We start from the raw sequence: 16,343 nt of genomic DNA, 5'->3' as shown, positions 1-16,343 counted from the left end.
CAAGGCCGATGACTCATGGGCAAAATCACGACAGTTCCTTTTAAAGAACAAGATGTATGGTAGACAGGACCTGGAAAACTGGAGTTTATTTTGGGATTATACGGTGTTCAGATTAAAAATGCATAACTTTGACGTTACCTTTCTTGTCAGAGTGCATGAGGTACAAAAGCAGAGGTGGGACCAAGTCAATGTTTTAAGAGTTACAAATAAGTCTCAAGCCTTTGCACTCGAATCCTGAGTCATGTCCCAAGTCCTAAATTTTGAGTTTCGAGTCCAAAACAAGCCATAATGCACGCTTCAATGTAATGCCATTTTAACAACAGAGTCATAGTATATTACACTATTACACTTACAAAAATGATTTGTAATGTATTTTTCTGTCCTGTCTTGTTTTATTTAACTTATCTCTTATGGACAGATTGTCTATAACTTTCTTTTCCCAAAATTGTAGGATATTTTCTGTAAGACTAGTCTCTCTTGTCTAAATGAAAGGATCCAGTATGAATAGCGTTAACGTTAATTGAGTCAGGAATTGAAGGATGATGAATTGATTTGTGGCACCCTTTAAAAAAAAACTAAAAACATGCTTTTTAATATTTGGGCTTGGGGGAAGGCACCAACTACTTTCAAGTCAAAAGGCCCAAGTCCAAGTGAAGTCACGAGTCACTGGGGTTGCGTTGCAAGTCTTTTGTCAGTTTGTCTAGTCGAGTCTTAAGTCATCAAATTTGTGATTTGATTCCACACCTCTGTACAAAAGTGTGTAAGTCGTTTCTAATCCAAAATGCAACGTCAAAGAAGAATTGTACAATGGTGTCAAGATTATGCAAGTGGAAGCAATAAAAGCAATACCCTCTGCCGCTGCTGACAAGTTAATATCTTTTTTCTTTTTTTTTTTCGCTTTGAAATGCACTTAGAGCAGCCATTACTTTGAATATGATGATGAAGGGACATTGGCTGCCAGCCTAAATCCAACTCAGAGCCCAGGTAATATAATAACTGTGTCAGATTACATGATGGCCGGCACGTCCACAGCCCCAAAACCTCAGGGCCCAGGTGGCCTCTGTATCACACACACAGACATCAACTGTCCCATTTACATATTAATCTACTTTATGAAGTTTATGTTCAATGTATTCACTTGAGAGATGGCACACAGCCCTGCAAACACACATACACACACACGCGCACACACGCACACACACACACACACGCACACACACACACACACACACGCACGCAGGAATATCCAATTTCATATCTGCACAACTAATGAACCACAGCTAATAGGTTTACTTGTTTTGTTTTTCTTAATTTATGAGAACAACAAACCATAATGATAAAAACTGTTACCATACATTAAACAAATTCAACCTTACAACTACAATTAAACATAATAAATGAACAGTCATTTTAAATGTGAATAAACCTCATCCGTCATTACAGTAACAAAGAGGGATCCCTTACTAATCAGTGCTGTGGACTGATGGTAGCTGTGAACTGAAATGGTGCATGTGTTCAGTAAGCGCTGACACAGAGCAAGAAATAACGTGAAGCTACACACAATGTACCGGTAAATCATTTTGCATGAGGTGTAACACTGAAACATGAACATTCTTTGCTTGAAATCCACGTAATTCTTCATTTCAACAGAAATTAAATGTGATCGTTCACCCGGTCTCTGTGAACAAAATACCACTGAGGTGTGGTAAAATCTGATTTTGCATTGAAGTGCAGTGGAGCTCTCGGCCCTGCTTTCCCCACTGAAAGACTAAGTGGAACAAGCATTCCTCCTCTACACATCTTCACCGAGTTTCCTCTTTTATCTGCAACTCCCGAACTTTAAAGACGCCTGCAAACTCTCCCTTGCTGATGAAGTCAAACACAGCTGTAAAAAAAAAAAAAAAAAAAAAACACTGTTTAAGAGTTCGCTGAGGCCCCTCAGACCCCAGTCAGGCTTTCATTCAGGGTGGAGATGTGGTCGTTGACGCAGAGCTGTCTCTGGCTGCGCTGGGCTTGTCCGGGCGGCTGATGCGGCAGGAAGAGGCGTTTGGCTGCGGCCCTGTACTTCCGAGACATGAGGTTGTAGACCACGGGGTTGATGGAGGCGCTGAGGTAGCACAGCACCATGGACGCCACGTTGAAGTTCTGGCTCAGCATGGCCGTGTCATAGTCGTCCACCTGGGCAAAGAGGTTCCTGCCAATGTGGTAAGGCAGCCAGCAGATGATGAAGGCCAGCACCACCACCACTGAGGGGGGAAATATAGTTTGCAGGGGGAAATGAGTTTCATTTAAAAGAGGATTTCAGGAATAGCTTGACATTTTGGAAAATACACTTATTCCCCTTCTTTAGAGGGTTAGATGAGAAGATTGATACCACTACTGAAGCTACAGCCAGCTGCTGGTTAGCTTAGCTTAACACTGGAAACAGGGATAGACAGCTAGCCTGGCTCTGTCCAAATATTAAAACATAAATCCTGAATGTGACTAAGTTAAGATAAAAAGCTGCCTCTTTCTAGCAACAACCAATTCTGGTATTGTTAAATTCAGATTGTTTCTTCATCAGAGCCCTGCCCGCTTCAAACCAGCGAGAGGAGCGATACATAAATCTCACATGTTAGATCATCAGTATTATTCCAATTTTTTACAGAACATAGTGTGTTCATGTCGGGCTCGTTTATAATAACCAGCTGATTAGAAAAATAGTTTTTCAGAATTTTAAAGTAACCTCTGATCTATGATGATGGTCTATGGTCACCCTTGGCATTTGCAGTATTAACGACCTGCAGCAATTAGCATCAAAATAATTTTTCCTTTACACACACACACACACACACACACACACACACACACACACACACACACACACACACACACACACACACACACACACACACACACACACACACACACACACACACACACACACACACACACACACACACACACACACACACACACACACACTTGCACAACCTCCCTTATTCCCTTAAGTGATGGTGGTCTGCAACAGTGAAGTCACATTTTCAAAATACAGGCAAGTAAGAGAGCTAAATATATGCTCATATATTATATTTTTAAAAGTAATAGCTCATATATGCAGCCACACCACTGAGGAGAAAACATTACCCAAACACAAACCTAAAAAAAGAACACTGCTTTATTTAGCTTTTGAAAGACAGAAATCTCAGTGCTGGGTGAGGTCATCACTGAGTCACTGGTATTGATCAAGAAGCCCCTGCAGATGAAATGACCATCAATTTGTCTGATGGGGGCAGTCATTTCTGTAAGGATAATACATGTCAATTCAATAATTAAAAGAGAGGCCTGCATAAGCCTAATTATTTGTGAATTAACAAATAAATAAATTTAAGACCTACAGTACATAGTGGATTCACAATGAGTGGAGTGAACAGATGCCACAGTTGTGTCCAGAATTGATCACGTCTTGTCGTACGGGAACACAGATCATTGAGTGACTCCTGAGATGTGTGACACCAACAGATTATGAAGGAGCCCAGGACTGTGGGAGCAACCATTATGGTTGATTTATGGAGGCCTCTGATGACAATCCAATTTGGGATTCAACAAATGTGGATACAACAACGGCAGCAAGTCTGACAACATGAGCTCTGTGCAGTGTGTGCTCAGCTAATGGACAGCATTAATATTCTAATCACGATTAAATATTTGGTTTAACGCAGATTGGCCTGGCCACGGTCCTTTACTGTAAAACAGGGTTTCCTGCACAATATGCCAGAGCTGGATATGAACCCAATCAGTATGTGCAGTCAGTGGCTGGACTTGATTGGCTTCATACAAAACTGAATAATTGACAAGCTGCTATCGACAACAGCACACGCGGTGGTGCCCGCTATCCTCAACTTGCAGACATAAAGCAGAATGCCCAGAGAAAGCACTTACAGAGAGCTAGATTTAACAGAAGAGCTTTAGGTTTTAAATGTAGTACAAATCAGTTCTTTAAATTATATATATAATATATATATATATATATATATATATATATATATATATATATGAATACCCACAACAGAGGCAGTGCAGAAAACAAGCCAGCCTGTTTTTTTATTGCCTCGATAACAATGAAAGTCAGATTGATTGTGTAAAATCACATTTTAAATCTGGACTAAAGACACATTTTTACTCACTTGCGCCTTTTTACAGAAACACACTAATCTCTCTCTATCTGTTATCATGTCTAGAATTCTGTTTTTGTGAGCTGCTGCTTGTTGTTGTCGTAGGGATGTTCCTTTTGCGTTTTCTTTTTACTTTATTACTTTATTACTGTCTATTTCAAAGTTCTTTTATACAGCACCTTAGTGCTTTATTTGTATAGCACTTTGGTCAGCTTAAACTGTGTTTTAATGTGCTCTGGAAATTAAATTTAATTTCTGGTTTAAGCCTTTTTTTTTTACCTACATTACAAAGAGAGTTGTATATGCTGTCCCTCCTGAATCTGGATTGTCTGCATTTTTTTTTTTTTAGTTCCTGGCAATAAAAAGCAGGGAAATATTTTAGAATGCACAGAAGAAACACATATGTACATGTGTGCACTCACCCAGGATCTTGACAGTTTGCCTGTGGGACCTTTCACGGGCCAAAGTACAGGGGCCTTCCAGGTCATTTTTGCTTTTCCACAACTTCCACCCGATGGAGCCGTAGAGGAAGGTGAGGCAGAGCATCGGGCAGAAAAAGTAGGTGGTGGACACCCACAGCATGATGTGCAGCTGCCCAGAGCTAATAGCGTAGCCAGTGTGCTTGCACTGCCCGGTACTGTAGTCCGGGTTTGTGTCATTGTCATACTCCACGCTAACCAGGAAGAGCGTTGGAGCCGCAGACACCAGGGCGAAAAGCCACAGGGCGAGGATGATGTACTGGACCCTGCGTCTGGTCAACACCACTTTGCTCCTGAGGGGGAAGCTGATGGCCAGGTAGCGCTCTACGCTCAGCGCCGTGATGTGAAGGATGGTGGCCGAGGTGCAGCCCTCAAAGATGTAGTGATAGAGGCGGCACACCCGCTCCCCAAACAGCCAGGGCACGTACTTCCACAGGCGGTACAGGTCAAAGGGCAGGCACAGGAAGATGAGGAGGTCAGACACCGCCATGCTGGACAGGTACAGGTTGGTGGTGGTCTTCATGTCCTTGAAGTGCTGGATGATGAGGATTGTCATGGTGTTGCCCGTCACCCCGATGATGAGGATGAGGATGCAGATGACAGTGACGGGGATGAGGGTGGAGGTGGGGAACAGGGAGCCATCAAAGTGGTGGTCGTCTGCGTTGTACTGGTCCATGGCCTCTGCTCCGCCAGCAGGAAGCTCCACCTGGGGTCTGGTCCAGGGCATGCCCACCTCCGCTAAGTGCTGGCAGAGCAAAGTGTGAAACCAAGACTCAACACACACTGAGGAGAGAAACAAATGGGACCATTACAGGACGAAACCGGTATTTTGTTCAAGTTTTATCTCTCTAAACTACAAATGTGTAGACTTAATATTTCTGCTGCCATGCTGTGGAGACATTTTACAAAATTCCAGGCAGCTGTTGGTTTCTCTTCATTTATGTACTGTACATTACGAACACCTGTCTCTAAGTTTATTACCATGAACATGAAATTTGAAATATTTTTTTCTTCATTATTGTTGCAAGGTAATGTCGTTAGTGACTTGAAATGCATTGCACTGCATTCCTTGTAGCAACAATTTAAACTATGACAAAGATAAATGCACAGTTTATGATCAGGGCCACACGGAATGTGCGGACACAGAATTCTGCAGACATTTTTTGCAGATTTTCAGCAAACTGTCTACAAATTAAAAAATATAAATAAAACTCAAAATGTTAACACCACCCCCAAACCGATTTTCATTCTGGAACAGACCTGAAAACTGGTAAAAAAAATAAATAAAAAGTAATAATAATCTGCAGATTTCATTTGGGTATGTTTATTACATTATTACACAACTCAAGTGTCTACTTATTCATTTTCGTACTATGCAGAAATGAATGAAAGCCAGTGAATGCCTGGAAAAACTTTTTAAAAATGTGAAACACAACAACATGATTTTCAATGAAGTGAAAGCAGGTAGTAAAAAGGGCTAAAAACATGCAAAATCACTGGTGTGATCCTTTAACTTCAACTCTGAAAAAAAAAAAAAAAAACATTCTAAAAGGTAAAATAACTCTTTGCTGGTGACTTTACCTTTACAACTGAGCTGGATATCTCAACCTTTTAACTTCGTTGGTCTCTGTTGTGTTGCTGTGTGTCAGTGGAGAGCAGCAGCAGCAGCAGGAGAATCTCACAAAGTGGCAGAGCCGGTCCCTGATGCTCAATAAGCAGTGGAGCTCTGGGGAAAGCACCTCCTCCACAGTGCCCCGAGGAGTCAGGGAGCAACAGTGTGTGTGTGTGTGTGTGTGTGTGTTTGTGTGTGTATGTGTGTGTGTGTGTGTGTGTGTGCGTGTAAGTAATCTCAGTAGCATCAAATGATGACGGGACGGACGACGTAAAAGGCATAAAATGGAGGGAATAAGATTGAACTCTTGTTTGTTGTTCGGGTCTGTGGGACCTAAAAGAATTTTCTGTGAAGAACATAAAAAAATAACTTATTTTCAATGACTGCACACGGTACACCCCACCCCCCACCCCTAACTATTACATATGAGGTGTTCGGGTCTACTGGACCAGAGTATATTTAATTGTAGGTGCTATGAAACTAGGTTGTCTTTCTGCACCTGCTATTCCCACACAAAGTTACAAAATTGTTACATTTCAAGCACTTTCACCTGTTCTGATTAAAAATATTGTTATTTGTTGTTTTTTACCTTTTTTATAATTGAATTTCCTTGTTTTCTCACAAAAAACGAAAATGATCATATGACCATAAATGTGATCTCACAGGGGTAAATTGCAAATATGAACCATAAAGGATGTATATATCATTGGTAATGGAGCTAAAGTAAACCTCTGTTAAGTATTTTTACCTAAATTCTTATGGCTGTATTGATTTAAAAAGCCTAATAATGTGGTGGGTCCACCATACCCGGGAACATTGGCTGTGTAACGAAAATATGAACACCACACAAGGTTTAAGGGAACCCCCCCACCACCACTGCTGCACCTCTTGGAGAATAAATGCAGACTAAGGATCATACTAATCTGGACTGAGCATTAATACATAAGAAATATACATATAAAGAGGGATATCATTTTATTAATGACTGAAATCTCAGTGTGTTTGCCAAGCTGTCTGGAAGTAGTCACTGAAAAATGGGTTCTGTGTTTTGCTTAATTGTCCACTAGCCCTATCTGTCTCTCTGCTTCATCACTCCACACACACACACACACACACACACACACACACACACACACACACACACACACACACACACACACACACACACACACACACACACACACACACACACACACACACACACACACACACACACACACACACACACACCACTTCCCCTTCACCCTCACGTTACCTATCAGGCTTGTTATATTGGCTTGTAACTTCAACAATGCTGGTTAAAAAGGAATGCCATTCTGGGGGTGCCTGGGGAGCTCACCTGGTTGAGCATGCACCCCATGTACAAAGGCTCAGTCCTCGCAGCGGCCGCATATTCAATTCTGACCTGCGGCCCTTTGCTGCGTGTCATCAACCGCCCCCCTCTCTCTCTCTCTCTCTCCCCTTTCCAGTCTTAAGCTGTCCTGCCCAAAAAAAATTATCTTAAGAAAAGGAATGCCGCGGCCGGGTTCGCTCAGTTGGTCGAGGGGGCACACACATTTATAGAGGTGTATGCCTCGACGCAGAAGGTCCAGGGTTCGAGTCCGACCTGTGATGATTTCCTGCATGTCACCCCCCATGCCATTTTAAGAATTTATACAAAACATTTGGTCATTACTTAAAGGTGTAACCAGGGCCAAAAAAAAAGTAAAAAAACTAAACGTGTGAGTTTTTCCACCTGGTCACAGTTTACAGTCTGGTTTTCAGTATAACAATAAAAGCTTTAATTTAGTGTTAATTGCAACAAGTCAGTGCAAAGTGTTCTGGACTTCACATTGCACTAATCCACAAATTCTGATGTTTTCAGTCATATTCAAGTTTTGGAGTGAGAGTGTTTTAAGCTCAGCGGATCAGTATGACAACTGGATAGCTGTAGCCTCTGTGTGTGAATTGAACAGTCCTTATTGAATGGACTGTAGGGACGAGCCCTAGGACCTGGAAATTCTGTCGTTGGGTCACTGAGTGATAAAGTTCCACCATTGGTGGGAATGAGTGTGATGTTAGTGCTGGTGTTTCCTCGTTGGCCGTTGAAAACTATCACAAACAGCAGTGACCCGCCTCTATTTCTAACTAAAGTGGCTGGGCAGGTTTTGATATTTCATCATGGAAAAATAGGGGGAATTGAAACTCCAGGAGAACAGCAGGGAGAGGGGCAGGGAAATCGAAAGGGTTGGCACGCAGGGGATGCATATTTGATCATTTATCAGAATCAGATCATTTATATCATATATAATATGCATTCTAGATTGATTCTACTAGTTAATCAGTGTGTTTTCTTGTTCCTGATCTACAGGTTTTCCTATTTTGTATCTAGGGAAACAGTCTCCAAAGCCTGTTTGACCTGCTGGATGGCCAGTGGTGTGCTCTGTTGGTCGAGAGCCACCATATCCATTAGATCTAAGTGAACCTTTGTAACGAGAGTAGCACTGACATTGGGGTGTGTTTGTGTGTTAGCGCTGAGCTGATCCACCAGCCGGATGCAGCACTCGGACCTCAGAGGGGCAGCAGGAACGTCCCTCCCCTGTCATTGTTTACTCCTGTCAAAGCGACACGAACAGGGAAACGCTTGTTTGCCCTTTATTTTAATGCATTTCCAGTCCGTCTCTCAACAAGAGCCAATGTTGTACACAGAACGGTGACCGAGACGAATAAGCCCACTTTCACCCTCATTAATCATGGCTCCCCTTCTTACACCACTTAGGTGTGCTTTTGCAATGAACGGGCACTCTTATATCATACTCCAGAAGCTTTCATTCAACAGGATTTCTCAGACACACACAGGTTTGTGGCACTATCTTTGTGGGGACCCGTCATTGACATAATGCATTCCCTAGCCCCTTACCCTAACCTTAACCATCACAACTAAATGCCTAACCTTAACCCTTACCCTCACCCTAACCATAACCTAACTTTATCCCTAATCCCAAAACCAAGTCTTAACCCTCACGCAGCCCTTTAAACTTGTGGGGTCCAGCATTTTGGCCCCACAAAGCTGTCAGGACCCCACAAGTATTACTGGACTCCCGGTTATTGGACCCCACGAATATAGTTAAACAAGCCCACCCACACAAACCTGGGATGTTGTTGTGACCACCTATCTTTATCATCTTCTGTGAAAACACAATGGTGGTTATGTACCCCTTATGACCTCCCCAATAAGACCATTAGACAGTTGCAACTCATTCAAAATGCGGCGGCTAGAAGAACAACTAACACCAAGAGGAGAGAACACATTGCTCCTATTCTTACATCCCTGCACTGGCTTCTGGTTAACTATAGAATTGATTTCAATGCCCTATCTATATAGACAAGACCACGATGACATTATTGTATCATGCCTTTTATTGAATCCATCATATCTTTCTCCTTAGTGTCGTGGTTTGGGGGTGTCACAGTTAAGCACAAGAATCGCCTAAATCAAATTGTAAGATGGACAAGTAAGCTGACTGGTGAGTCCCAGCCGCACCCCACACCCCTGTTTGCTAAACAACTACAGCGGATAGCTACGGCCATCTTAGAAGATAGCCTGCACCCTTTGAATAGGGTTCATTCCAGTATCTGCCCTCTGGACGGAGGCTATCAGTCCCTGGTGGTAGAACTACAAGATTTAAAAACCATTTTGTCCCAGCAGCAATCACTCTGTTGAACAAACTGTGGAATGACTTGCACACAACACACAAGCATCTTGGTCATGTACTAGCTGTAGAATTTCTGCATGTAACTGCATAAGTCAATGTGGTAATGTACTGTTTTATTTTATCCATGTTCTATGTTTTATATGTTTTAATGTTTTGTGCGTTGCATGTTATATGGTGGTCTACAAAGTTTTAAGGATGTCCTGCCTCTTAGACTGTACACCTAGTTTACCTACTGGTACTGATAAAGTATCCTGACCTGACTATTTATTGTCCAAGTCATTCAATGGTCCGGGCCAAAATCTATCCCAGATATTTTTACTGAGTATGAGTAGCTCTGCAGGGACTGGTTCATTACTGGTGCCCAGAGTTCAATCCAAGTGTAATGAAACGGCTTATAGCCATTATGCTTTTTAATTCATCCAATTTGAATCTGGTTTTAAACATGTCTGCACTTACATTTATCTCATTTTATACTTCTGTTTGGTTGTCGTAATTGTTTGGCCTGTAAACCACTTTGAATGACCACGTTAATAAATTCATAAACCTGTCCCTTTGTTAAACTAAAATACAGATTAAAGTTACTTTATATTTCTTTCCCCACAGCTCTGTTTTTTCCTTGGATGTGAGGATTTTCATTACTGGTTGTTGGTTGATGTTTTTGAGACAAGCTGGGCCATAAAGCATGTCAACTTGGTCAAGTGTTTACTTCATATACCATAAAACATTGCAACGGGACATAACATGTCATGACTTCTGAGAAGGTTAAGCATACTTGAATCTGAGCTATTGTTTTCCCCAACATTTTCACATAATTTGAACTATTACAAAAGTTACAAAGATAAGGAAATGATCCAAGTACCATTTTTGCTAATGGTCAAAGTCTGTGCTCTCTCAGCCAGATGCTATTTATTTAGAATGTCTATTTATGATATTAAGATAATGGACAAGGCAGAAGCCCACCATGGCACGGCGTAACCTAGTTAGTGGTTTTCTATATCAATACCCCTTATACCATGGCCACCTACAGTATGTAACACCTGAGAAGCTGTGGTCCTTCATGCATTTTATTTCTTTCCAAATTTAGTTTCTGGTCACTTTAACCCATGGTTAGGTTTGTTTCAAGTGTCGCTTTGCCAGACCCTCCTCCAAAGTGCGCAGGAAGCATTCTGGGATGGGAGGAAAACGCTCTCTGGTTTATTGGCATTTCTTTAAAACCAATCACAATCGTCTTCGGCAGTGGTGTAGTCTAATGTATTGTAGTGGGTATACTGTACTATCTATCTATCTATCTATCTATCTATCTAGCTATCTATCCTTTGGGGGGGGGGGAATATTATAGTGGGGTATCTGGGTGTCCTTCCCCAAGGAAGTTTTGAACATCAACGACTTAATTGCCTGTATTTGGATACACCGTTATGCACCAATTTGCGGTGGAAATACCTTTATTTAAAATATATCAAAAGTATAATGGAAAGTATGTTTGGGCATTTTTAAGTGGGTATATGGAAATCCTGGAGCTTTCTTAGTTGGTATACTGCGTATACCTGCCTATCACATAGACTACACCACTGGTCTTGGGCGGTGCTAAGCACCGGAGAAAAGCCGCGGTCCATCCATCCATCCATCTTCGTCCGCTTATCCGGTGTCGGGTCGCGGGGGGAGCAGCTCCAGCAGGGGACCCCAAACTTCCCTTTCCCGAGCAACATTAACCAGCTCCGACTGGGGATCGGCGTTCCCAGGCCAGGTTGGAGATATAATCCCTCCACCTAGTCCTGGGTCTTCCCCGAGGCCTCCTCCCAGCTGGACGTGCCTGGAACACCTCCCTAGGGAGGCGCCCAGGGGGCATCCTTACCAGATGCCCGAACCACCTCAACTGGCTCCTTTCGACGCAAAGGAGCAGCGGCTCTACTCCGAGCTCCTCACGGATGACTGAGCTTCTCACCCTATCTCTAAGGGAGACGCCAGCCACCCTCCTGAGGAAACCCATTTCGCCGCTTGTACCCTGGATCTCGTTCTTTCGGTCATGACCCAGCCTTCATGACCATAGGTGAGGGTAGGAACGAAAACTGACCGGTAGATCGAGAGCTTTGCCTTCTGGCTCAGCTCTCTTTTCGTCACAACGGTGCGATAGATTGAATGCAATACCGCACCCGCTGCGCCCGATTCTCCGACCAATCTCCCGCTCCATTGTCCCCTCACTCGCGAACAAAACCCCAAGGTACTTGAACTCCTTCACTTGGGGTAAGGACTCATTCCCTACCTGGAGAAGGCATTCCATCGGTTTCCTGCTGAGAACCATGGCCTCCGATTTAGAGGTGCTGATCCTCATCCCAACCGCTTGACACTCGGTTGCGAACCGATCCAGTGAGTGCTGAAGGTCGCAGGCCGATGATGCCATCAGGACCACATCATCTGCAAAGAGCAGCGATGAGATCCCCAGCCCACCAAACTGCAACCCCTCCCCACCCCGACTACGCCTCGATATCCTGTCCATAAATATTACAAACAGGATTGGTGACAAAGCGCAGCCCTGGCGGAGGCCAACCCTCACCTGAAACGAGTCCGACTTACTACCGAGAACCCGGACACAGCTCTCACTTTGGTCATACAGAGATTGGATGGCCCTGAGTAGAGACCCCCTCACCCCATACTCCAGCAGCACCTCCCACAGTATCTCCGGGGGACCCGGTCATACGCCTTCTCCAAATCCACAAAACACATGTAGACCGGTTGGGCATACTCCCAGGCTCCCTCCAGGATCCTTGCGAGAGTGAAGAGCTGGTCCGTTGTTCCACGACCAGGACGGAATCCGCATTGTTCCTCCTCAACCCGAGGTTCGACTATCGGCCGAACCCTCCTTTCCAGCACCTTGGAGTAGACTTTACCAGGGAGGCTGAGAAGTGTGATACCCCTATAATTGGCACACACCCTCTGGTCCCCTTTTTAAAAAAGAGGAACCACCACCCCAGTCTGCCACTCCTTTGGCACCGTCCCAGACTTCCACGCAATGTTGAAGAGGCGTGTCAACCAGGACAACCCCTCCACACCCAGAGCCTTGAGCATTTCTGGACGGATCTCATCAATCCCCGGGCTTTGCCACTGTGTAGTTGTTTGACTACATCAGTGACTTCCGCCTGGGAAATCGACGACAATCCCCGTTATCCTCCAGCTCTGCCTCTAACATAGAGGGCGTATTAGTCGGATTCAGGAGTTCCTCAAAGTGCTCCCTCCACCGCCCTATTACCTCCTCAGTGGAGGTCAACAGTGTCCCATCCTTACTGTACACAGCTTGGATGGTTCCCCTTCCCCCCTCCTGAGGTGGCGAACAGTTTTCCAGAAACACTTTGGTGCCGACCGAAAGTCCTTCTCCATGTCTTCTCCAAACTTCTCCCACACCCGCTGCTTTGCCTCTTTCACGGCAGAGGCTGCAGCCCTTCGGGCCCTTCGGTACCCTGCAACTGCCTCCGGAGTCCTCCGAGATAACATATCCCGGAAGGACTCCTTCTTCAGTCGGACGGCTTCCCTGACCACTGGTGTCCACCACGGTGTTCGTGGGTTACCGCCCCTTGAGGCACCTAAGATCCTAAGACCACAGCTCCTCGCCGCAGCTTCAGCAATGGAAACTTTGAACATTGTCCACTCGGGTTCAATGCCCCCAGCCTCCACAGGGATGCACGAAAAGCTCCGCCCGGAGGTGTGAGTTGAAAGTCTGTCGGACAGGGGCCTCCTCCAGACGTTCCCAATTTACCCGCACTACACGTTTGGGCTTACCAGGTCTGTCCAGAGTCTTCCCCCCACCCCCTGACCCAACTCACCACCAGATGGTGATCGGTTGACAGCTCTGCCCCTCTCTTCACCCGAGTGTCCAAAACATACGGCCTCAGATCAGATGAAACAATTATGAAATCGATCATTGACCTTGGCCTAGGGTGCTCTGGTACCAGGTACACTTATGAGCATCCCTATGTTCGAACATGGTGTTCGTTATAGACAATCCATGACTAGCACAGAAGTCCAACAACAAACAACCACTCTGGTTTAGATCAGGGAGGCCGTTCCTCCCAATCACGCCTCTCCAGGTGTCTCCATCATTGCCCACGTGTGCGTTGAAGTCCCCCAGCATAACAATGGAGTCCCCCACTGGAGCCCCATGCAGGACTCCAGTCAAGGTCTCCAAGAAGGCCGAATACTCCGAACTCCTGTTTGGTGCATATGCACAAACAACAGTCAGAGTTTTCCCCCACAACCCGCAGGCGTGGGGAGGCGACCCTCTCGTCCACCGGGTAAACTCCAACACAGCGGGCGCTCAGCCGGGGCTTGTGAGTATCCCCACACCCGCCCGGGCGCCTCACACCCTGGGCAACTCCGGAGAAGAAAAGAGTCCAACCCCTATCCAGGAGTATGGTTCCAGAACCGAGACTGTGCGTGAGGTAAGCCCCACCAGATCTAACCGGTAGCGCTCCACCTCCCGCACCAGTTCCGGCTCCTTCCCCCCCACAGAGAGGTGACGTTCCACGCCCCCAGAGCCAGCGTCTGCCGCCCGGGTCTGGTCCGTCGAGGCCCCTGACCTTCACTGCCACCCATGTGGCATCGCACCCGACCCCAACGGTTCCTCCCACAGGTGGTGGGCCCATGGGCTGGAGAGATGGGAGCCACGTAGCTTGTTCGGGCTGTGCCCGGCCGGGCTCCGTGGCAAACCCGCCACCAGGCGCTCGGCCGGCGAGCCCGCCGTCTGGGCCTGGCTCCAGGCGGGGCCCCGGGCTTCCTCCGGGCAGGGTCACTCCATCTCTACCTTGCTTCTTCATTGGGGTTTTTGAACCATTCTTTGTCTGGCCCCTCACCTGAGACCACTTTGCCTTGGGAGACCCTACCAGGAGCACAAAGCTCCAGACAACACAGCCCTCAGGTTCACAGAGACACACAAACCTCTCCACCACGATAAGGTGATGGTTCACGGAGAGCCGCGGTATCTCTGCAAAATAGCCTCTGGAAGGAACTTGTTTTGGTGGAATATGTGTACGTTTAAAAGTAGTTTTAGTCGTGCAACAGAAAACTCAGATTGGACAGATAGTCTAGCTAGCTGTCTGGATTTACCCTGCAGAGATCTGAGGAGCAGTTAACCATAGTCCTCACAAATCCACGAGAGTTTAGAATGCCAATATAAAGAAAGCCCAAGGCAACGGCTATCCGGCCTAAATGAGTGAAATCCGGCAGATTTTCCAGAGGCAACGGAGCAATCCCAGAAATGGAACATCAAGGATATAGACTAGTTTCACCAGACTAGGTTAGCAAGTTTTAGCAAGTAGCAGCTGAGCTAAGTACGGTTTCTATCAATGAAGGCTCCAAGTAACCATTATTTCCATTATCAAATAATTACCTGAGCCTGAGGCATCTTGTCCAACCAACAGCTCAAAACCAAAGAAATATTCTATTTACAAGTATGAAAAACTAAGAAAAGCACAAAATGCAAAGAGCTGGAACCAGTGAATTTTTAGTGTTTTTGCTTAAATAAATTACTTTTACAATTAGATTATTAAAATAGCTGACGATTGATTTTGTTATGTATTTCAAGATACACTCACCTAAAGGATTATAAGGAACACCATACTAATAATGTGTTTGACCCCCTTTCGCCTTCAGAACTGCCTTAATTTTTTGTGGCATTGATTCAACAAGGTGCTGGAAACATTCTTTAGAAATGTTGGCCCATATTGATAGGATTGCATCCCCCACACCATTACACCCCCACCACCAGCCTGCCCAGTGGTAACAAGGCATGACGGATCCACATTCTCATTCACCAAATTTGGACTCTACCATCTGAATGTCTCAACGGAAATTGAGACTTATCAGACCAGGCTACATTTTTCCAGTCTTCAATTGTCCAATTTTGGTGAGCTTGTGCAAATGGTAGCCTCATTTTCCTATTTTTAGTGGAGATGAGTCGTACCCGGTGGGGTCTTCTGCTGGTGTAGCCCATCCGCATCAAGGTTGTTCGTGTCGTGGCTTCACAAATGCTTTGCTGCATACCTTGGATGTTGATCTTCTGTCAGCTTGAATCAGTCGGCCCATTCTCCTCCGACCTCTAGCATCAACAAGGAATTTTTGCCCCCCAGGACTGCCGCATACTTGTTTTTTTCTTTTTCAAACCATTCTTTGTAAACCCTAGAAATGGTTGTGCGTGAAAATCCCAGCAACTGAGCAGATTGTGAAATACTCAGACCAGCCCGTCTGGCACCAACAACCATGCCACGCTCAAAGTGGCTTAGATCACCTTCCTTTCCCATTCGGACAGTTTGGAGTTCAGGAGATTGTCTAGACCTGGACCACACCCCTAAATGCATTGAGGCAGCTGCCATGTGATTGGTTGATTAGATAATTGCATTAACGAGAAATTTAACAG

General features: G+C 45.1%; 1 protein-coding gene across 1 annotated transcript; it reads right to left on the bottom strand.

The window, feature by feature from the left end:
- Positions 1-1,377: 1,377 nt before the first annotated feature.
- mlnr (motilin receptor) lies at positions 1,378-16,056 on the bottom strand. The gene is made up of 4 exons (XM_028573683.1): positions 15,971-16,056; positions 6,215-6,591; positions 4,577-5,416; positions 1,378-2,246 (listed from the first exon to the last, which is right to left on the bottom strand). The coding sequence occupies exons 3-4, from the start codon at positions 5,358-5,360 to the stop codon at positions 1,939-1,941; spliced, it is 1,092 nt and encodes a 363-aa protein (XP_028429484.1). The 5' UTR covers positions 5,361-5,416; positions 6,215-6,591; positions 15,971-16,056; the 3' UTR covers positions 1,378-1,938.
- Between the last annotated feature and the right edge of the window lie 287 nt (positions 16,057-16,343).

The sequence above is a fragment of the Perca flavescens genome, chromosome 3, assembly GCF_004354835.1.
Source record: "Perca flavescens isolate YP-PL-M2 chromosome 3, PFLA_1.0, whole genome shotgun sequence".
NCBI classification, from domain to species: domain Eukaryota; kingdom Metazoa; phylum Chordata; class Actinopteri; order Perciformes; family Percidae; genus Perca; species Perca flavescens.
Note: the sequence above shows the minus strand (reverse complement) of the source record. Positions and strands in the feature narration are given on the sequence as shown.